This window comes from Impatiens glandulifera, chromosome 7 (genome assembly GCF_907164915.1).
Source record: "Impatiens glandulifera chromosome 7, dImpGla2.1, whole genome shotgun sequence".
In the NCBI taxonomy this organism is placed as follows: domain Eukaryota; kingdom Viridiplantae; phylum Streptophyta; class Magnoliopsida; order Ericales; family Balsaminaceae; genus Impatiens; species Impatiens glandulifera.
This window is the reverse complement of record NC_061868.1, coordinates 46,109,292-46,131,257: the sequence shown is the minus strand read 5'-3', so window position 1 is coordinate 46,131,257 and position 21,966 is coordinate 46,109,292. Positions and strand designations below refer to the sequence as shown.

General features: G+C 35.4%; 1 protein-coding gene across 1 annotated transcript; it reads left to right on the top strand.

Annotated features, from left to right (window-relative positions):
- Positions 1 to 8,205: 8,205 nt before the first annotated feature.
- Positions 8,206 to 11,559, top strand: LOC124910225 (protein kinase STUNTED). Its single transcript, XM_047450845.1, has 9 exons — positions 8,206 to 8,594; positions 8,675 to 8,772; positions 9,030 to 9,759; positions 9,838 to 10,086; positions 10,162 to 10,325; positions 10,416 to 10,495; positions 10,583 to 10,730; positions 10,829 to 10,978; positions 11,152 to 11,559. The coding sequence occupies exons 1-9, from the start codon at positions 8,405 to 8,407 to the stop codon at positions 11,401 to 11,403; spliced, it is 2,061 nt and encodes a 686-aa protein (XP_047306801.1). The 5' UTR covers positions 8,206 to 8,404; the 3' UTR covers positions 11,404 to 11,559.
- Positions 11,560 to 21,966: the final 10,407 nt, after the last annotated feature.

Here is a 21,966-nt window from a genome sequence, read left to right as displayed (position 1 = left end):
TATTTGCATAGGTCCCATCCACTTATGGTCAAAATTTACCATTAATGTAATTAATTAATAAATATATTATGAATCAATTATTAATATGTATGGACAATGCTTAAAGATTTTATTTTTATTTTTAATATATACGACCTTTTAAAAAAATATATTATGAATTAATTAATTTTTATTATTATATAATTATTATATATATATATATATATTATTTTATATTTAATTTATGTATAGTATAATTTTTTTAATTTTATAAGCCAAAAATTTTATTTGATTTGGGCCTCTCATTCTAAATGCTGATCATTATCAAATAAATAAGATACAGTCTTAGTGTAAAACTTAAAACAGTATTGAGTCTTGAAAAGAAACAAAACTCAATATATATCCAAAATAAATAAATAAATCATTAAAATTAGATAATTTCAGAGGGAAATTTGACGAAATAACCTTAAAGAATGTCTTATTTGCATCCGTGGTCACCCCATAATTTTTATTGCTCTGGTGACCACTTTATTTTTTTGGACGAAAATACCCTTATCGCGTAACGCGAAGGGACTTCGCAATACCCTTACTATTTAATATAACTTCGGCATATTTTTTTCATTTCTCTTATTCTCCTTCTCTCTCTTCTCCTCCTTCTCTCTAACCCTAAACAGGGCAGCGACGATCTTCGAATACAACGACGACGGTGATATGACGGACAATGAGCACGACGACGAGCACGAGCACTGTTCTACATGGTACGTTTATTCGATGAGACTTCACGTTTATTGTTGTTCGGTTTCTGCATCTTTGAATCACATGCACTGTTGTTGTTTATTGTTTATCCGATGAGACTTCATGTTTCGTGAAGACCTTCCCATTTCGCGAAGTCCTTCCCATTACGCAAAGACCTTTCTATTACGCGAAGACCTTCCTGTTACGCGAAGGACGTCCCTTTTCACTTCAATAATATTATTTATCCATTCATTCATGTTTTCTATCACGGCTCAAGTATTCATTTTCTATAATGGAAAGTGGAAATTTGATGTTGATGGTATAATGTATTTAATGCCACTTCAATCAATACATTGGATTTACCCCAAAATACTACGTTTGCCGAATTAGTTGATATCATCTATGATAGACTTAACGTGCAGAAATCTACATATGATTTAGTGCTACAAGTCAAGTATGATATTTCACGTATCACAAATCCTCCCCCTGTTGTTATTGATCAAGATGAGGATGTCAGCACATATTTATCACGCTTGATTTCAGGTCGAACTGTGTCACCATTGTGTGTCTCTGTAGTAGAGAAGTCACCATTTACTAAAGAAAAGATATCACTACTTACATACCCAACTCAAGAAAGTATACTACCACCATCACTTACTCAAAAAATTGTACCAGAAGTTGTACCCTCGGATGTCTTTGAAAGTCAAAATAAAGGAGGAGAAAACTCTTTGCCTCACATCTCACTTACTCAGGACTTGCATGCTACTACTAGTGCAATACCTACACTATTTAGTGCAAGATAATCAATTGCTACACCATCTAGTGCAAGAGCATCAATACCTACACCATCTAGTGTAAGAAGAGCATTGATGAGTACACAAACTAGTGAAAGAGCATGAATGAGTACACCATCTAATGCAAAAAGATCATCAATGGGTACACCATTTAGTGCAAGAACATCATCAATGAGTACACCATCGACAGACCCGACATACATATCACCGACAGACCCCTCATTTGCGATGGCATTAACTAGTGAAACCGTATTGGAAGTCGGTGCGTTGTTTGATAATAAAAAAGAATTTCAACTAAGGCTATATAAATATGCGATGACTAGTCATTTAGAATTCAATGTGGAGAAGTCAAGAAAACATCTTTGGTATGTGAAATGTTTGGATTAGACATGCAAGTAGAGATTGCGTGCTGTGAAAGGTAAATTATCTAAGATGTTTAAGATCCAGAAATTCGAACCACAATACTCATGCTCAGTTTTGTCAAGACCAGAGAAAAAAATGCAAACACTAGCATGAGTTATTGGGCAGTGCATAAAGAGTAAGTAGATAGACCATCACCATAATTACTTGTCAAAGAAAATAATTGAAGACATACAGACAACTTATGAGATATATTTGACTTATAATAAGGCTTGGAGGGCAAGGGAAATGGCTTTAATGATGGTGCGAGGAACGGTAGAGGATTCCTATGGAAAATTGTCATCATACTTTTACATGTTGGAGAAGAATAATCTCGGTACCATAAAAGACATCCAGACAGACGAGCTCGGCCACTTCAAGTATATGTTCATGTCCTTAGGCCTCTCAATTAGGGGTTTCAAAGCCTTTTTTTCCTCCCGTATTGTGCGTTGATACCAATTTTCTTAAGCACGAGGTGGGAGGTCAAATATTGATGGCTATTGCATTAGATGCGAATGAGCAACTATATCCTATCGCATTCGACGTTGTTGATTCAGATAATAATAACTCCTAAACTTATTTTATGCAAAAACTGATATAAGCAATTGGATTAGTTGATGATCTTGTCTTCATATCTGATAGACACCCAAGCATCGCCAATGCCTTATGTGTTGTTTTTCCAGAAGCAGACCACGGTGCGTGCACATATCACATAAAGATGAATATTATGACTAAATTCAAAACGGATAAATATCGTATGGAGTTTGATTTGGCTTCTCGTGCGTACACAGTCTCTAGCTTTAATCGGTTTTTTGATAAGATCAGGGTTAAAGATCAAAGGATTTCTTCCTATTTGGAAGAAATTGGAATTCAAATATGGATAGAGCATTTTTTTCTCGGTAAACGATAAAATCAACTCATAGACAATTATGTTGAGAGTTTTAATAGTCAGAGCAGAGAAGCCATAAAGTATCTCATTTCTACAATGGATGAGTATTTAAGATTCACAATACAACATTGGTTTAATGATAGAAGAGAAAAAATGTCCAACCACCAAGAACTTTTATCTCCAACTTATGAAAAGTTATTACGTGAGGGATTTGAGAAGGCTAAATTCTATATAGTATCATCACTTAACCGATTCGAGTTTTATGTGCATGACAATAAGTCTCATTTTAAAGTCCATTTGAAAGACATGAACTACACTTGTAGGGTATTTGAAGTTTCTGATCTTCCTTGTACGCATGCAATGGCTGCTGCCCGTCACCGCAATTTAGTTTCTTATGAATTTTGTTCAAGGTATTATTTAGCTCACATGTTCAATCTATTTAACCAATTGTTTAATATTTCTATTTTCCATGTTGACAGGTATTACACAACTGAATCTTGGATGAATACATATGCGGAGACATGTTATCCTATTGGTGATGAAGACGATTGGGATGTTCCTGAAATTATCAAACAACGCGTGTGTCTAAAACCACTTGTTAAAGTTAAGAAAGGGCGACCACAAATAAAGCGTAGGTCATCCATCATCTCCTACAAAAATGGAACAACATTCTAGTCAGATATATCCTTAGCGTAACGTGAAGGACTTCACGTAACGTGAAGGCCTTCACGTTTCGCGAAAGGTTTCACGTTACGCGAAGTCCTTAACGAAACGTTAAGTACAAATTTTAATATATAACCTCAATTTTCTCATTCTTCTTGTCCACCTCGCTCTTCTTCTCCTCCTTCATATTATCTAATTTGGCTATTAAAATGGTCATATTTTGGTTGGATTTGGCTAATAATTGTTCGGACATACTAATAACCAACTTTTTCATATAAGCATGGTGAGTTTCTTGAGTTTCTTTGATGGTGATTTTCAGCTCTTTGACGAGCTTTGTTTTCAGCTCTTTGAGGTCCTCCTTCAGCTCTTTTAGCTTCTCCTTCAGCTCATCACATCCAACAGAAGGTGTTGGAGGTAATGTAGGACTTCACGTCGCGATGGGGGGACTAGGAATGTTGGCATTGGGAGGACTAGATTCATAAGCAAGCTTCTTTTTCAGGTTGACTACTTCTTTGAGAGTAGCTTCAGCCTTTCTCTTCCTGGTGGTAGGTTTGGGAGTAGGTTCTCCATCTTCATCTTCACCAACTTCATCTTTGCATAGCTTCCCATCTGTAAATCCCTCAAAAAATTCATCAGTTGACTCGTCTATTTGTTCAAAGTACACACCATTGTATAACCTCTTCTCCATCGATGACTCTTCCATCTCAATAAGATCTATGGTCTCAAGGCAAACTTTATCTCGTTCAAGGTGTTCTTCCTGTTGTAATGATAGACTAACAACCTTGGGCGTAGAGGCTCATTAAGCTCATTCCTTTTGGCGAATATAAGGACAAAGATTTTGATGACCTCATATGTCTACACTTGAAATGTTAGTGCAAACCCATAAATGTTATAAGCAAAATGAGCATAAGGATCATTAATTGTTTTCTTCTTGTTAAAATATAAGGAACTGAGACGTTTCATGTTCTTGTTCAAACCCTTGAGGGTGGCTCTAAAGGTGACCTTCCCCTATGGAAATCGGAGGAAAGTTTCCTCGTCTTCCACCATGTGGAGGATTTTTGTAAATACCATCCTCCTTGGGTCAAATGCAAATAGATACTGGAAAATCAGGCATATCAGCCCCATCTTCCATTCATCTTCCTTATCTTTGCATTTCATAAAAAAGTCTCCAACTAATTCATTCGTATACTCGTTTTCCCTTTAAAATATTTCACTAAGATAGGTGGACAACCTCGGCATTCATCTTCTTCGTTCACCTCAGGAAATCTGTCGAAGTTTAGGCCTATAACCAAGGCATATTCCTTCATACCAAATACAAGTTCCTGCTCATTGACCATGAACGTAATCTCCTTCGAGTTTGAGCATACCCTCCTAAGCAACATATGATGTACAATAGTTCTTGAGAACTGCAAGACTGTGGCTGTGAATAAATATCTAAATTGGGTATTATAAACTCACTCCAAAAGATCCATTGTATCGAACTTGTTAACAATCTTCTTGAGGCAGAGGACGCTTTTCTAAGAAATCCTACCAGGAAACTTAGTAACTATGGTTTCTTCCATCTACAAAAGAAACAACAACAAAAATGTAAAAACAACTACAAATATCATCGACAATCCCTAAGCGAAACACAAAGTGCTTATCGAAACACGAAGTACTTAGCGAAACGCGAAGAACTTAGCGAAACACGAAAAACTTAGCGAAACACGAAGAACTTAGCGAAACCCTAAACCCATATTGCATTGAGAAACCATGAACATAAATACTTAACATAAGACCAAAAACCTTAACATAAGAAGGTTTAAACCCTAAACTAGAAACATAAGACGAGCAAAAACCAAAAACTTTAACGGTTTAAACCAAAAACTAAACAAACCTGATTAATGATGGACGAGAAGACGAGCAAGAATAATTGTCAAGGCAGGGAGCAGTTAAGTTAACAGAGTCTAGAGAGAGACGAGGCCTTCGCGAGGGAGAGAAGAAATGGAACATTTCATCGCATATAGAAAAGAATTATATAAATAAGGTATAGCGAGTGCAGAAATGCGCACATATTCAACTTCCTACGCGCGCCTCTTCGACTTTCTTAACGAGACGCGAAGGCCTTCACGTTACGCGAAGTCCTTCACGTTATGCGAATTCCTTCACGTTACGCGAAGTAATTAGCGAGACGATAAGTACAAATTTTTTTTATTTTATAGGTAATCTCTCTCGTTTGACAACGTATCAACAACAAAATCATGATTTTGAAGAGAATATGTGTTAGCAAAATAAATCTTATTAATTTTACATGGAAACATTTAGATTCTTCAGAAAAGGTCTTTGAAGAAGCAATCATTGAGCTCCAAGTAATAGAATATGGTTTGAAATCGATTTTGTTAGCTTAATGACTAACGAAATCGATTTCAAACCATCTTCTCTTACTTGGAGCTCAATGATGGCTTCTTTAAAGGTCTTTTCTGAAGAATATAAATATTTCTATTTAAAATCTATTAAGGTTTATTTTGTTAAGACAAATTCTCTTCAAAACCATGAGTGATGTAGATACCTTGAAAAATGAAGTCATGATTAACTATAAATAATAAAATATCTTGACCCTTAGCGAAACGCGAAGTCCTTAGCGAAACGCGAAGCGAAAAGAGAATCTTCCCTGAAACGGAACTCATATGATCATCGACAAGATTATCTGCAAATATCATCATCGACAATATAAACAACGAATAGTAAAACCAATATGAATAATAAGATGAACAAAATATGAATCAATATGAACAATAAGAACATGTTAAATCGATTTAGGGTTTGAAATGAAGATAATGGAAATAAGAACATAAATCAATTTAGGGTTTGAAATAAAGATAATGGAAATAAGAAAATAAATTGATTTAGGGTTTTGAAATGAAGATAATGGAAATAAGAACATAAATCGATTTAGGGTTAGGGTTTGAAACGAAAATAATGGAAATAAGAACATAAATCTATATGATGAATACATGATATTAGAACGGGGGTTTTTGTATCATCGATTTGTATATGTGTTTCGCCCCCGTCTAAGAGAGAACAAGGAGCAGTGAGAGAAGAGAGATAAAGGAAATGAAGAAAATAAAAAAAATTGAGTATTTATATAAAGAATATTTCCACTTCGTGTACGGTAAAGATATTTTTGTTACAAAAAAATAAACTGATCATCAAAACAATAAAAATTATCGAATGACCACGGGTAAATAAGAAAGTTATCAGGTCATTTCGTCAAATTTTCCATTTCAGACTCATTCCCTTGTAATATTTCCTACTAAATAATCTTGCCTTTTAGTCAAATCAATGAGCTTTTATCAAAAGGAGATGCATACCTGAAAAAAAAAATACTCCTCTTTCACTTGCATAAAAAAAGAAACAAAAATAACTCACACAGCACAAATGGACATATCCATTGTTTTTGATAGACTATAATGAAATTTCATCAAAATATTCCATTATCTGAAAATTTCACTAATCTCATTCATGAATGCATCATCACACCAACATCACAAATCCTTATTATTTAATGGTGCTTCATCTCCTATCATAAAATCATAAATAGATCTCAAGCATATATATAGGTCATAAATTGCATACAATTCTTTACAAGAAAATTAATTCTTTTGGTTATTCCTTTCATGGTAAATGGATCTAGAGATCCCCGAGGTCGAGCACTCATCGGGCTAGGGGAACAAGCAAAACACTTTAATAAAATAACCGGCTGGATTCAAATGTCTCCAAACAACCTCCACTGATTCACTATCAGTATAGTCCTTTTTAAAATCTTTGATAAATTTCAACTATATCTGGGGATAAAAAAAAATGAATCATTAATTTTCTCCAAATCATTAAAACAATTGACCATTATAAACACTCTTCTAATACCAGAAAATTTTGTTTAAAATAAAGATGAGAACAGAAACTAAAAAAAATACATTTTCATAAAAAAAAAATCATCGAAAAATACAAAAAGAAAGGTTGTTATTAATTTGACCTAATTATTTTAGAGTCAACTCACAACTTCTTGAATATTTAACTGTTACTATGCAGTAGAAATGTCTTTGAGAAAAGAGACAAACTTAGAGTCACTTAAAAGCACCTACAAAATGTTGAATTTTCAATATAATATATAAAATTTATCCCTTAATTCTATTTTACCCATTTTATTATATAGATAAGGACAAATAGTACCTAGTAGAAAAGTAACCACTTATTTTACTTTAGCTTTTAGCATACCATATGGATTGATAATCAATATTTGGTGGGCTAATTAAATTAAGATATACATAATATCCCCCTATTTTAAACCAGTCATTATCTCTATTTAATTAAATCAGTCATTATCCTTTTTGTTACGTCTGTTATTAAATTTGAAAACAACATATATATATATATATATATATATATATATATATATATATATATATATATATTAAAATTCAAATATTTGTATCAACTTTCTTTCCCTCTTCTATTGTATTAAATTCATTAATCATCCATAGAAATAACCATTAAGACCCAATTAGATTTTAATAATTAAAATAGAAAGAAGGTTGCACCTTTTCAATAATAATTGAAAGAATATTAAATATTATTACTTGCACCTTTTCAATTAACAATGAGTACGGAAAATTATGATAACATAGAAAGAAAGAAAAAAAAGCAAGATTACCTGAATCTAGTATAAAGTAGGTCCCATCTTAACGAATGGTGAGCCCGATACATTATAATAACGTAGATTGAGAAACAGACGAAACATTCTCTCCTAACTTTCTCTTTCTCTTCTGGTGTGCGACCTTCTAAAGTTGAACTCAAAAAGTAATTTCCAAAAACCAATAAAGCAACGGCGGGTAAAGCTTATCAGAAATTCAGAATCATATCTCTTTATTATATTAATTAAAAGGATTCACTAGTCAGAGAAACAAAGATGACTAAAATTGGGATTGCCGGAGAAGATGATCGGAGACCGGAAATGGAATCCTCCGGTGGGAAGAAGAAGACTGTGGTTGTGGGTGTTAAATTGGATTTACAAAGTCGGGAGCTTTTAACTTGGGCTATGGTTAAAGTTGCTCAACCAGGTGATCGTTTGATAGCTGTTCATGTTCTGAATAATAACGGTATGATTTTATTGGGTTTTTGAGTTTTTGAATTGTTGGGTAAGTTTAATATTTGATTTAATGAAATGGGTATTATGCAGAAATCGTGGATCATGAAGGAAAATCTTCTCTTTTATCACTTGTTAAAGCATTTGACTCCATTCTTGCTGTTTATGAAGGTTTCTGTAACTTGAAACAGGTTTCATCTTCTTCCTTGATCTTTAGAAAAAAACTAGTCTTCATATAATAAATGCATATTTTAATTTTAAATTAAGAGTAGGTCAAAAACAGATTTTGTCCGTTATTCCAATATTTATGGACCACGGATTTTATCTTAAATTTGGTCGGTAGATCTTATCTGTTTTTGGCCGGTGCCTTGATGATGATCATCAATAGGATCTTAGATTCTTAGTTTATGTCTGTAACTCATGATTATCATAATATTGCATAATTCAGGTGAATCTGAAGCTCAAGATTTGCAGAGGTTCATCGGCAAGAAAAGTTCTTGTTCGCGAGGCGAAATCGTATGTTGCTACCGATATCGTAGTGGGAACTGCCCGTGGACACACGATTCGATCAAATAAATCATTCGCGAAATACTGCGCGAAGAAATTGCCAAAAGATTGTTCTGTTCTTGCAGCTGATAATGGAAAAGTTGTGTTCAAAAGAGAAGCATTTCCTCCTTCATTAGCTAATGCAGGAATTGATACAATTGATAATGTTCAATACAATTTGCTTTGCTTAATACAAAGATCGTCCTCTGTTTTGAATCAAACCGCGACTAATAATCTGAAAAGGAATTGTTCGATATGTCAACACCAACAAGATTCTCCTTTACCGGAAGATCAAGATTCAAATGGGGAAATCAACTCGATGGCAATGGTGGCAGTTGAAAGCCAACAGCCCGATGATCAACCGAGCTCTTTCACTACTTTAATAAGAGAATTACCCGATGTAACACCAGGCTGGCCACTGCTTCGTCGAGCTATTGATCAATCTATTTCGAGAGATATTTCTGTAGTTCAATGGGCAATGCAATTACCCAAAAGGAATTTCTATGAAAATGGTGCAATAGTTCCACTTGGCCTTACTGAAGAATTCGAGAATATAAATGAAAAATACTCTGAAACTTGCAGATTGTTTACATACGAAGAACTTAAGCATTCCACATCAAATTTCAATGACGGTTTGTTTCTTTTTCCTTTCCTTTTGGTGTTATGGAGATTGTTGGAGTTAAAATTGAGGTAATTTCTTTTTAATACAGACAACTTGATTGGAAGGGGAGGTAGCAGTCGTGTTTACAGAGGTTTTCTTCCTGATGGCAAAGAAATCGCGGTTAAAGTGTTGAAACCAACCGAAGACGCGATCAGGGAGTTTATGATGGAAATCGAGATCATCACTGACTTGCATCACAAGAACATTATATCCCTTTTGGGATTTTGTTTCAAGGATATGAAACTTGTATTAGTTTATGATTTCCTGTCAAGAGGAAGTCTCGAAGATAACCTTCATGGTATTCATTTTTTTCCTGAGAATCTTGTATGAATTGCTTCAAAGTTTTACATTTTCTTACGTTCTTGATGATCAGGCGACAAGAAGGATTCGAAAGCATTTGGTTGGAGAGAAAGATATAGGGTAGCTCTTGGTGTGGCCGAGGCGCTGGATTATCTACATAGTGCAGCTGCAAAACCAGTTATTCATAGAGATGTGAAATCCTCAAATATATTACTATCCAATGATTTCGAATCAAAGGTGATTAATCATTTGAAATCAATTTCTAATTTTGATCTTTTTGGAATACTTATGTTATTCTTATGATGCATAATGTGTGGTTCGTTTCAGGTTTCTGATTTTGGGCTAGCTAAATGGGCCTCGACATCCTTGTCTCATATAACGTGCACAGACGTTGCGGGGACATTCGGGTTTGTGGTTTATTTTGAAATCTATTTTAATTTTGGAAGAAAAAATAAATATTGTTTTAAGCCGAAAAACTTGTTTTTATTATGCAGCTACTTGGCTCCGGAATATTTCATGTATGGAAAGGCTAACAACAAGATTGACGTGTATGCATATGGTGTCGTAATTCTCGAGTTGCTATCGGGGAGAAAGCCAATAAGTAACGAACATCCTAAGGGCCAAGAGAGCCTTGTTATGTGGGTAAGACTATATATATGTTTCCTATAAGTTTCCAAACTCCTGGTTGTGTCAAAACTGAAAAATATATTTTTTTTTTTTGTCTCTTTTAATGATGCTAGGCCAAACGGATTCTAAATGAGGGGAAAATTTCACAGTTATTCGATCCGAACTTGGGAGATAATTATAATCGTGACGAAATGGAGAGGATGGTTTTGGCTGCTATCCTTTGTATTAGACGATCACCTCGAGCCAGGCCCCATATGAGCATAGTAAGTTGAATTGCACAAAAAAAAAAAATTATTTGGTTCCAATGACAATAAACACCTTAAAAATTTGTATCAAATGCCACAAATTTAATTTTAAAATATAACACTGGTAGAGTAGTGTTATTGCGAAAAGAATAATAACAAAAAGAATATGATTTTTTTTATAATATGTGAAGGTATTGAAGCTCCTCGAAGGTGATGTAGAAACGATGAATTGGGCAAGGATGCAAGTCAATGTCTTGGACGGAGAATACACGATGGAGGATGACGAAGGTTTTCCTTGTCCGGATCTCCAGTCCCATTTGAACATGGCTCTTCTCGATGTTGAGGATGATTCCCTCCTTTCAATGAGTAGCATCGAGCAAAACATCTCGTTAGAAGACTATTTGAATGGAAGATGGAGTCGTTCCTCTAGCTTTTTTGACTAGTGGATTAGATTTTACTCCCAACACGAACAAATAAATCTTAGTTTACTAAGTAACATAAATTTGGACATAGGGGTGAAGAGGTTCTCTTTGTATTGTTCCCTCCCCCTTACCTTAATAATAAGAGCTAAATATATATATGAATGTTAATCATATCAAAATATATAATTGAAAGATATAAAAAATGGAGTATCCAAAAAATGAAGCAAATTCAAACAACTAATCACAAAGTAGGCATTAATGGTGAAATTCTAAACTACAAAATCTATGCAATAATAACTAATAAATTATATTATTTACTTCTATAAGATTCAATAAAAAAAAATTATAGGTAATAAATATATATTAGTTAGATTGGCCTTAAGCCCAACACAATTTATACATAAATTTGTCTTTGCCCTAAGATAGTTTAAATTTGCAAAAGTCTAAAAGAACACATATATTGCGATTCTTATTACTTAGAACTATGGAATATGATTAATATATTTATATATATATATACATGTATACGGATCCCATGTGTTAGGGTTGTGGTGGACTTAGCCTATCCCAAAAAATAAATACCTACTTTTCTCCATTCGCCTCAATTGCAAATTCCTAACCCTAAGCTGTGTGTAAATCTCTTGAACCTCTAAAATCTCCTGTCACACCGGAAAGCTAGACCCACGACTGTGGCCAATGCCACACACAAGAGTCGTAGTGGTCATCAACTCCATGTGGTTACAGCTGGAAGATCGATTCCATCTCCAACAATAACTTTCGAAAACGGTGGATTCCAAAATTGTGGCAAAGTTTCCCGGCGCTGATTGGAAAGTCGGACACATGCTGAATTCAGTTAAGAAAAATGCAGAATTTAGCTTAGGTTTGCTTTAGTACAAAATTATTTAATTGTTGTGATATGTTTATTTTAATTTATTAAATACCTGTTTATTTGATTTAGCTAGTTTGATTGCTTATGTGAGAATGAAATTAGTATAAATTTTGTTTGACATCATTTGAAGTCATTTAGTAAAAGAGGATTGAAATATATACATTGACTTTTGAAGAAAATTGAAGCTCAATGTATTATAGGAAAAAACATACACTATTATTATGTACACTTTCCATTATATCATGATCAATAATTACCTTGTAAGGTTGATTTTTTAAATTTAGTGTTTATAGTTAATCATTATTATTTTCTAATTCCATGCTAATGAAAGTGTTTGATCTGATTTGTATTTTTTTTGTTAATTTTTTTAATGATGACGAAGTAGATGGACTTGTCATTTAGTTCTTTCAATATTTAGTCTTAATATTATATTTTATTTGAACATTATATATATAATTTATTATATTAAGTTATAAAAAATAAGAATTACTTTGAAAGTGACAAATTAGAAACATTTTAAAAAATTTAAGGATAGAGAATCACAATCATTGTGCCTCAATTATGTTAGTTTAACGTGTATTTGAATATCTTGCAAAAATTTAATGACAAATAAAAAATTAGCTTAAAAAATTAAGTGACAATTTAATATTTTAATGGATAGATTCAACTATGTAAGAAAAAAAAAGGTTAAATATAAAGACTGTGGATTTTTTTTAAGGTACAAAAATAGGATATTACCCCTATTAAATTTGATAAAATTTACATTTACCCACTCTCATTTTATTCATAATTTGCTCGTTATTTTTATAAATCCACTCTAATTTTTTTTAAGCCCATCCAAATTCCGGATTTCTAGATCCGTCCCTAGGTGATGCCAAAGTGTTTTGGTAGTTACTGAGAAGTTTTGATTAATGCGGTTGATATGACAAACATACAGTATTTGAGTTACAATTCAAATTATATTTTGTTGGCCTATCTGTCGGGACGAATCCATGTATAAAGCTACCTGGGCTGTAGCCCGTAGCCTAAAATACTATGTATGTTTTTGACAATAACGACAATATTTTCCCGTTGTTATCGACGAGTTTTCCGTCATTAAAGGATAACATTCATATTAAAACTTGATATTATTATCAAGTTAGCCGGATAGATTTTGTATAAAAATATTAGCCCGGGTGGATTTCAAATCCTGGCTCCGCCCCTGCCTATTTGGTTGAAAAGAAATTGTCAAATTTTCAATAATCATAGTCGTTCGATACGTATCATTAATAATGCTATTATTCTGACGTATTCTGAAATTATTCAGAAAAACCAGTAGAGTTTGTCGAAGAGTTAATCGTTTCTCTCGATAAATTATGAGTAATTTTTTTTTTCTTTTATGTAATGTTTAAATTATTTGTTTCATTTTTAATATACATGCATATTTGTAAAAAAAATATATACAAATACTTATTTGTAAGGAATAAAATTTAAGGGCTAATAAATAATACATGATTTAAGTATAGGTCTCAGTTTGAATTATCAGCCATGGAATATTGAAGGCTGTCGGGAAATTTGATGAAATGGCCCCCATAACAGGGGAAATTCCAAAAAGGGCCCCCGCCTACTAAAGTTGGCAAAAAGGGCCCTTTTGCCCTGCGAAATGTCGGAAATACCCCTTCGGCGCCATTTCTTACGCTCAAAGACGCGAATTACCAATCACGCGATTCATCTAAATCGCGTGTGTTCATCACCGCGATTTAGATGAAACGCGTGATTAGTAATTCGCGTTTTTAAATGTACGCGATTTACCATGCACGCGATTTAATCTAAATCGCGGTGATGAACTCACGCGATTTAGATTAAATCGCGTCCATGGTAAATCGCGTCTTTAGTCTTATATATAATTTTCACGCCCTAATTTTAAACAAAACCTCCCCGATTCTCCCTCCCACTCCGACTGCGGCCGACTTTCCATTCCCACATCCATCAAGATCATCGTTCCTCAACATCAGCGTTCCTCAACATCATTGTTCCTCAACATCATCGTTCCTCAACATCTTCGAGATCCTTCCAACATCATCGTTCTTCAACATCATCAGGTCAGTTTAGGGCTTAGGGTTTAGACTTAGGTTTTGATGTATATTTACCGTTTATATTCATGGATATGGATGTATTTAGGGTTAAAGGATTAGTTTTGATGTATATTATGCCGTTTCCTATGTATATCGAAGTATTTAGGTTTAGGGTTAGGTTGTGATGTATATTTACCGTTTATATTCATGGATATTGGTGTATTTAGGGGTAAAGGTTTGGTTTTGATGTATATTATGCCGTTTCCTATGTATATCGAAGTATTTGGGTTTAGGGTTAGGTTTCGATGTATATTCTGCCATTTATATGGATGTATTTAGGTTTAGGGTTTGGTTTTGATGTATATTATGCTGTTTATAATGGATATTGATGTATTTAGGTTTATGGTTAGGTTTTGATGTATATTTTGCCATTTATATTGATAGATATTATAGTATTTATGTTTAGGGTTAGGTTTCGATGTATATTCTGCCATTCATATTCATGGATATTGTTGTATTTAGGGTTTAAGGTTTGGTTTTCCTATATATACTGATTGATTGTTGATTTTCAATTACATGAATATTGTATGGTTAGCTATTGATGTATATTCTGCTGTTTATAATGATGGATATTGTAGTATTTAGATCAGGAGCTGCCGTGTGGTTTTCTCAGTTCGTTCAACAAAATGGTATGTATTAAAATGGATTTTAATAAAATTGTTTTCTCAGTTCGTTCAACTCTTTTTTTTTTATAATATGCAGGCAACAAACACTGTTATGACCTTATGTCCCAATCAATTATCACCTGAAAATAATGTATGTTCTATTCTCTCTACTATGTCCATATTAACTAGTTTTGTATGTAATAACCATTATATTATTGTTTTACACAGTTGTTGATAGTTGAATTTGCTCGCACTTTTGGTGCAAGGGTGTCTCCGAAGTGGAGAGAAGATGTAACTCATGTTATTGCTTACACTGATCCCAATGGTGCATGCGGCCGAACTCAAAAAGTATTGAAGGCAATTCTGAACGGGAAATGGGTCCTTACTATTGATTGTGAGTCTCTGTTAACAAGATTATTTTCATACATATGTCTGTTAAATTAGATTAAAAATTATTTTCATACACATTTGTTTAGGGATAAAATCATCATTGGAAACAGAAAACTGTGTTGATGAGGAACCTTATGAGGTTAAACATGATAATCATGGAGCCCAAGGTGGTCCTAGAAAAGGCAGACTTCTGTTGTTGAATAATGTGAGTTTGGTATTATTCCTCCTATCTGTACTTTTTCTTTTTTTGCATGATAACTGAAATTATCTTCTTTGTTGGTTTTTCAGCGTTCGAAACTGTTCGACGGTTACATTTTTATATTTGTAGGGAATTTCAACACACTTTACAAACAGGATCTCATTGAGTTAATAGTTGCTGGAGGTGGTACTATTAAAGAATCGGATAATCCAGATTATCCATTTGCTGAGCCAAGGGATGCGAAAACTATAATAGTATACTTCGAGATAGACAGCAGGTATCGATCAATTGAAGAAAAGGATTTTGATGTTCTCCCCGACAATTGGCTTTTTGAGACAGCGGCTGCTTTGTCAAGCATATTGGATGAACATGTTGTTCCTCATACAAAGTTGCTTCAATCTGTTGCTGCTTGTGATTTGCAGCATTTGCTTACTTAATTTGGAGTTGTTTAGACTTACTGTTCTTCTTCTATTTATGGCTTATTTTTGATATTTATGATATTTATGTTTTATAACAATACTTAATTTGGATATTTATGATTTATGGTGGTTTATATTACTGAATATTCTTCTATTTGAATACTTATTTGAAGATGTTATTTAGTTGGTGTCTATTTACTTGTATGTGTTGTACCCTTGACTAAATTCTCAATTTACCTATCATCATCCTATGGTTAACACAATAATTATACTAAATTTGGAGGCTTTTAAAATCCAACTTAGAATAACTACTTTTTTGAATTCTTGTGATGTTGTTGAACTGTTTTCAATTGCAGCTCAAGTACCTGTACTTCTTTACTTTGATGGAGAGTGGAAAACTACGGACGATCTTACTCATTTTTCTGCAAAGTCAAACAGCGGTATGATTGTTCCCCAAAATTCTACTTATGCCCAATTAGTTGATCAAATTTATTCTGCTACCGATGTTGACAAATCTAGATATGATTTATTGCTTCAAGCCAAGTATAATGCTCCTGGCATGATTGCCAAATTTTCTTATATAACTGATATAAAAAAAGATGTGGATGTGGAGTTCTTTTTACATGAAGCAGTTTCAGTCCACAACCGCACTCCATTGTGTGTATCCTTAGTAGAGAAGTCACTACCAACTCAAGAAAGTGTAGCTGTTCCAGAAATTGATGACCCCGACGTCTTCCCGATGCAGCGTGAGGTTTTCTTTGAAAATGACATTGAAGATGAACATTTGCGTCTGAATGTGGGGGATGATGCTGATGATGATTGGGTTCCTATTACCCAACCTAGTAGTTCTGATTGGGTTCCTAGTACCAATCCAAATCCAAGCGGTTCTTGGGTTCCTAGTACACAACAAAACAATGTTGTTGTTCGTACTCAACCAAGCTGCAGTGAATGGGTTGCTAGTAGCATACCAAGTAGTGAAAATCCTTTACATGAGGCAGTAAGTACCGGAATCGGATTGGAAGTCGGTTCTTTGTTTGAGAATAAAAAAGAACTTCAGCTGAGGTTATATAAATATGCCATGACTAATCATTTTGAATTCAAAGTGTTGAAGTCAAAAAAAGAACTTTGGGTTGTGAAATGTTTGGATAAGAATTGCAAGTGGAGACTGCGTGCTGTCAGAGTAAATTCCTCGGAAATGTTTGAGATTCGTAAATTCGTAAAAGATCATACCTGTTCAATTGTGACGAGGCAAGAGAATCAAAGGCCAGCACCAGCATGGGTGTTTGGGGAATGCATGAAGAGCAAGTACATGGACCATCACCATGACCACATGCCCAAGAAAATAATGGAAGACATACAGACTACTTATGGAATAAAGTTGTCTTATAATAAGGCTTGGCGGTCTAGAGAAAAGGCCCTAATGGCGGTGCGAGGAACTGTAGAAGATTCTTACGGTAAATTGCCATCATACCTGTACATGTTGGAGAAGAACAATCCGGGTACCATAACAGACATCCAGACGGATGAGCACGGTCATTTCAGGTATATGTTCATGTCCTTAGGCTGCTCAATTAGGGGTTTCAAAAACTGTTGTCGTCCAGTATTGTGCGTCGATGCCAGTTTTCTTAAGCACAAGGTTGGAGGTCAGCTATTGGTGGCGATAGCATTAGATGCGAATGAACAACTCTATCCTGTTGCATTCGGCGTTGTTGATTCTGAAAATAACAACTCCTGGACTTATTTCATGCAAAAACTTAGAGATGCAATTGGATTGGTTGATGATCTCGTGTTTGTATCTGATAGACACCCAAGCATCGCCAATGCCTTGTGTGCTGTTTTTCCAGAAGCTGACCACGGTGCGTGCACATATCATATCAAGATGAATATTATGGCCAAATTCAAAACCGATCACTGCCACGCCGAGTTTGGTTTGGCTTCTCAAGCATACACAATCTTGAAGTTTAATCAGCATTTTGACAAGATCAATGCTAAGGACCCTCGTATTGCTATGTATTTGGAGATATTGGGTTTGAGAGATGGAGTCGTGCATTTTTTCCGGGTAAACGATACAATCAAATGACAAGTAATTACGCTGAGAGCTTCAATAGTCAAAGTAGGGAAGCTAGAAAGTATCCCTCTTACCCCTCTTACCCCTCTGCACCCCCTTCTTCTCTACCTTCTTCTGCACAACGAAATGATCGTCCACCTTCTTCTGCACCACCCTCTTACCCCTCTGCACCCCCTTCCTACCCCTCTGCACCCCCTTCCTACCCCTCTTCACAACGAAATCATCGTCCACCTACAAAGAAATCATTGAATTAGGCAACAAAAGTCTTCAATTAGTCCAAATGCAAGAATTGCATACCTCATCTTCATTATCCTCCACCCTCTGCACCACCCTCCTACCCCTCTGCGCCCCCTTCCTACCCCTCTTCACAACGAAATCCTCTTCCACCTCCTCTTCCACCTTCTCTTCAACCTTCTCTTCAACCTTCTCTTCAACATCATCTTCATTGTCTTCCACCTGCTTCTCCACCTGCTTCTCCACCTGCTCCTCCACCTGCTCCTCCACCTTCTCCTCCAAATTCCCAACATTCTCCATTTCCTACAAAAACCAGAAAAGCCCTTCAATTAGTCCAAAGGCAAGAAATAGGTAAAGTGCGCGAATTGCACCAAATGCATGAAATGCATACCTCAGTATTGTGACAACCAACTTCAACTGTCTTCTCAATTTCCAACAAAAGCCCATCCTACAAAAACCAGAAAAGCCCTTCAATTAGTCCAAAGGCAAGAAATAGGTAAAGTGCGCGAATTGCACCAAATGCATGAAATGCATACCTCAGTATTGTGTTCCCCATCTTCAACTGTCTTCTCCATTTCCAACAAAATCCCATCCTACAAAAACCAGAAAAGCCCTTCAATTAGTCCAAAGGCAAGAAATAGGTAAAGTGCGCGAATTGCACCAAATGCATGAAATGCATACCTCAGTATTGTGTTCCCCATCTTCAACTGTCTTCTCCATTTCCAACAAAATCCCATCCTACAAAAACCAGAAAAGCCCTTCAATTAGTCCAAAGGCAAGAAATAGGCAAAGTGCGCGAATTGCACCAAATGCATGAAATGCATACCTCGAAATTTTTTTGCCCATCTTCAACTGTCTTCTCCTCCAAATTCCCAACATTCTCCATCTCCAACAACGGCCCATCCTACAAAAACATGAAAAACGCTTCAATTAGTCCAAATGCAAGAAATATGAAAAGTGCGCGAATTGCACCAAATGCATGAAATGCATACCTCGAAATTTTCTTCCACATCTTCAACTGTCTGCTCTTCATTTTCATTGTCCTCCCCCTCCCCAACAGTGTTCTTCTCCAAGAGACCAACAATGTCTTTTTCCTGTCCATCCTACAATAAACAGAAAAGCCCTTCAATTAGTCCAAATGAAAGAATTAGGAAAAGTGCGCGAATTGCACCAAATGCAAGAAATGCATACCTCGAAATTTTTTTCACCATCTTCAACTGTCTGCTCTTCATTGCCATTGTCCTCCCCCTCCCCAACAGTGGTTTTCTCCAAGAGACCAACAATGTCTTTTTCCTGTCCATCCTACAATAAACAGAAAAGCCCTTCAATTAGTCCAAATGCAAGAATTAGGAAAAGTGCGCGAATTGCACCAAATGCAAGAAATGCATACCTCAGTATTTTTAACACCATCTTCAACTGTCTTCTCTTCGTTTTCATTGTCCTCCTCAACAATTTTTTTCTCCACAAGCCCAACATTGTCTTCCTCCTGTCCATCCTACAATAAACAGAAAAGCCTTCAATAAGTCGAAATGCAAGAAATGCACCAATTATACAAATGCAAGGAAATGCAAGAAATACATACCTCAACTTCATTATCCTCCACAAGCCCAACATTGTCTTTCTCCAAAATCAGCACATCATTGTCTTCCTCTTGTCCATCCTACAATAAACAGAAAAGCCTGTGCAATTAGTCGAAATGCAAGAAATGCACCAATTATCCAAATTCAAGGAAATACAAGAAATACATACCTCAACTTCATTCTCCTCCACAAGCACAGCATTGTCTTTCTCCAAAATCACCACATCATTGTCCTCAGTGTTCACCACATCATTCTCCCCTTGCTGTAGTTGCTTTAACATCCGTTTAATGAGAATTATGTCATCTCTCATTTCGGTTTTGATGAGCCTTATTTCATTTCTCATTTCAGTTTTGAAGAGAGTCAGTTCCTTTCTCATTACAGTTTTGAATTCATTTAGCTCCTTCGAAAGTTGATCCAATCTACATCTATCGTGGGGAGTTGTTGTTGTTGGAGTTGGGGGAGAGGATTCTTCGTCTTCGTCTTCTTCTTCTTCTTCGTCTTTTCTACTCGTGGCGCTCTCGACTGAATAAGAGCTGCTGGTGCTGGTGCTGGGGGTAGGGTTGCGGGTTCTTCTTCTTGTGGAAGTTTTGGCTTTGGCTGGAGTAATTTGCCTTTTCTTCCTCATGATAGTTTTTTTATGAGGAACTCCATCGTCAATATCTCCAAATTTCCTCTTTCTGCAGTCAAGATCAAAAAAGACATCATAAACATTACCTCCCATATCTTCAAAGTCATCCCCAGCATATAAGATCTTCTCTTCTTCAGACAATTCCATTTGCTTAACAATCGTGCCTTGCAGGGCAGTTTGAAGATCAGAGGCAGTGCTCTTCCTCTTTGATTTGTACTGTATTATTCTTGGGCAGACAGGATCTTCAGTTTGAAGCGTCGTTTTAATTGCAAGATTGGGGACAAAAGTTTGGATCACCTCATAAGTCCACACTTGTAAGGCTAGTGCGAACCCATATACGGTATAAGAAACATCGACATCTTTTTCTTTGTCTTTGTTCTTCTTCTTCCCCGAGGCGGCATCCTTCTTCTGCAGATACAGCGTCCTGTAGCGATCAAGGTCTCTGGTCAAACCCTTCATGGTTGCTCTAAAGGCCACCTTACCCCATGGAAAATTGAGGAAGGTGTCGATGTCATCGACCATGCTGAAGAGTTTCATATTTATTATCCTCCTCGGGTCAAGGGCAAAGAGATAATGGGAAACAAGGTATACCAGCCCCAATTTCCATGCATCTTCCCTATCAGAGCAGGACAGGAATTTTGAATGAAGGTCTGCTATTCTAATAAGTGGAATACGTTTAAAATATTTAAGAACCAAAGTTGGAGATTCTTCAACCTGGTTGAAAATTGTTTGCTCATTAGGGAATCTCCCAAAATTGAGACCTGTAACCAATGCAAACTCCCTCATCCCGAAGCACAGCTCTTCTCCATTCACAAGGAACTTCATCTCCATAGAATTTGAGCTGGACTTCCTGAGGAGCATGTGGTGTATAATCATTCCTGAGAAACGCAGTAACGGGTGCCCTTTGAATAAGAATCTGAATTGGGTTTCCTCTACCCTTTCAGTTAGATTCATCTTGGCAAACTTGGCAGCAATATTTCCCATATTGGTTTTTTAGGATACCCTCCCAGCAAACTCGGGTATTGTAGTGGACTCCATCTACAAAACAAGGAAGAAGATGGGATCACCATGATAATTAGCAAAACAAAATAAGTATTTAATTAAATAGTAAGACCAACAACAAAAATGGAACAGAATAAATCATGACAGAAAATAGTTTGGTCCAGTTCAATCATAGCATCTAGTGTATAGATGCACATATATATTCCCGAGTCATCCACTCATCAAAAAGGATTTTACAATCAATGTATTCAATATAAGAACACTCATCTAGATGCAGCCTCCAATTAAACATATTAACACTTGATCAACTTTTAGAAATGCATTCAATCAAGGTAAAAGTGAAAGATATATTTGCTTCCTATAGCAAGTGCAATATGGTCCAAGAAAGTGAACATACAGTGTGGATCATTTATGGCTTTTGATTCAGCACGGCAAATTAGGAGCACGTGTTGACTA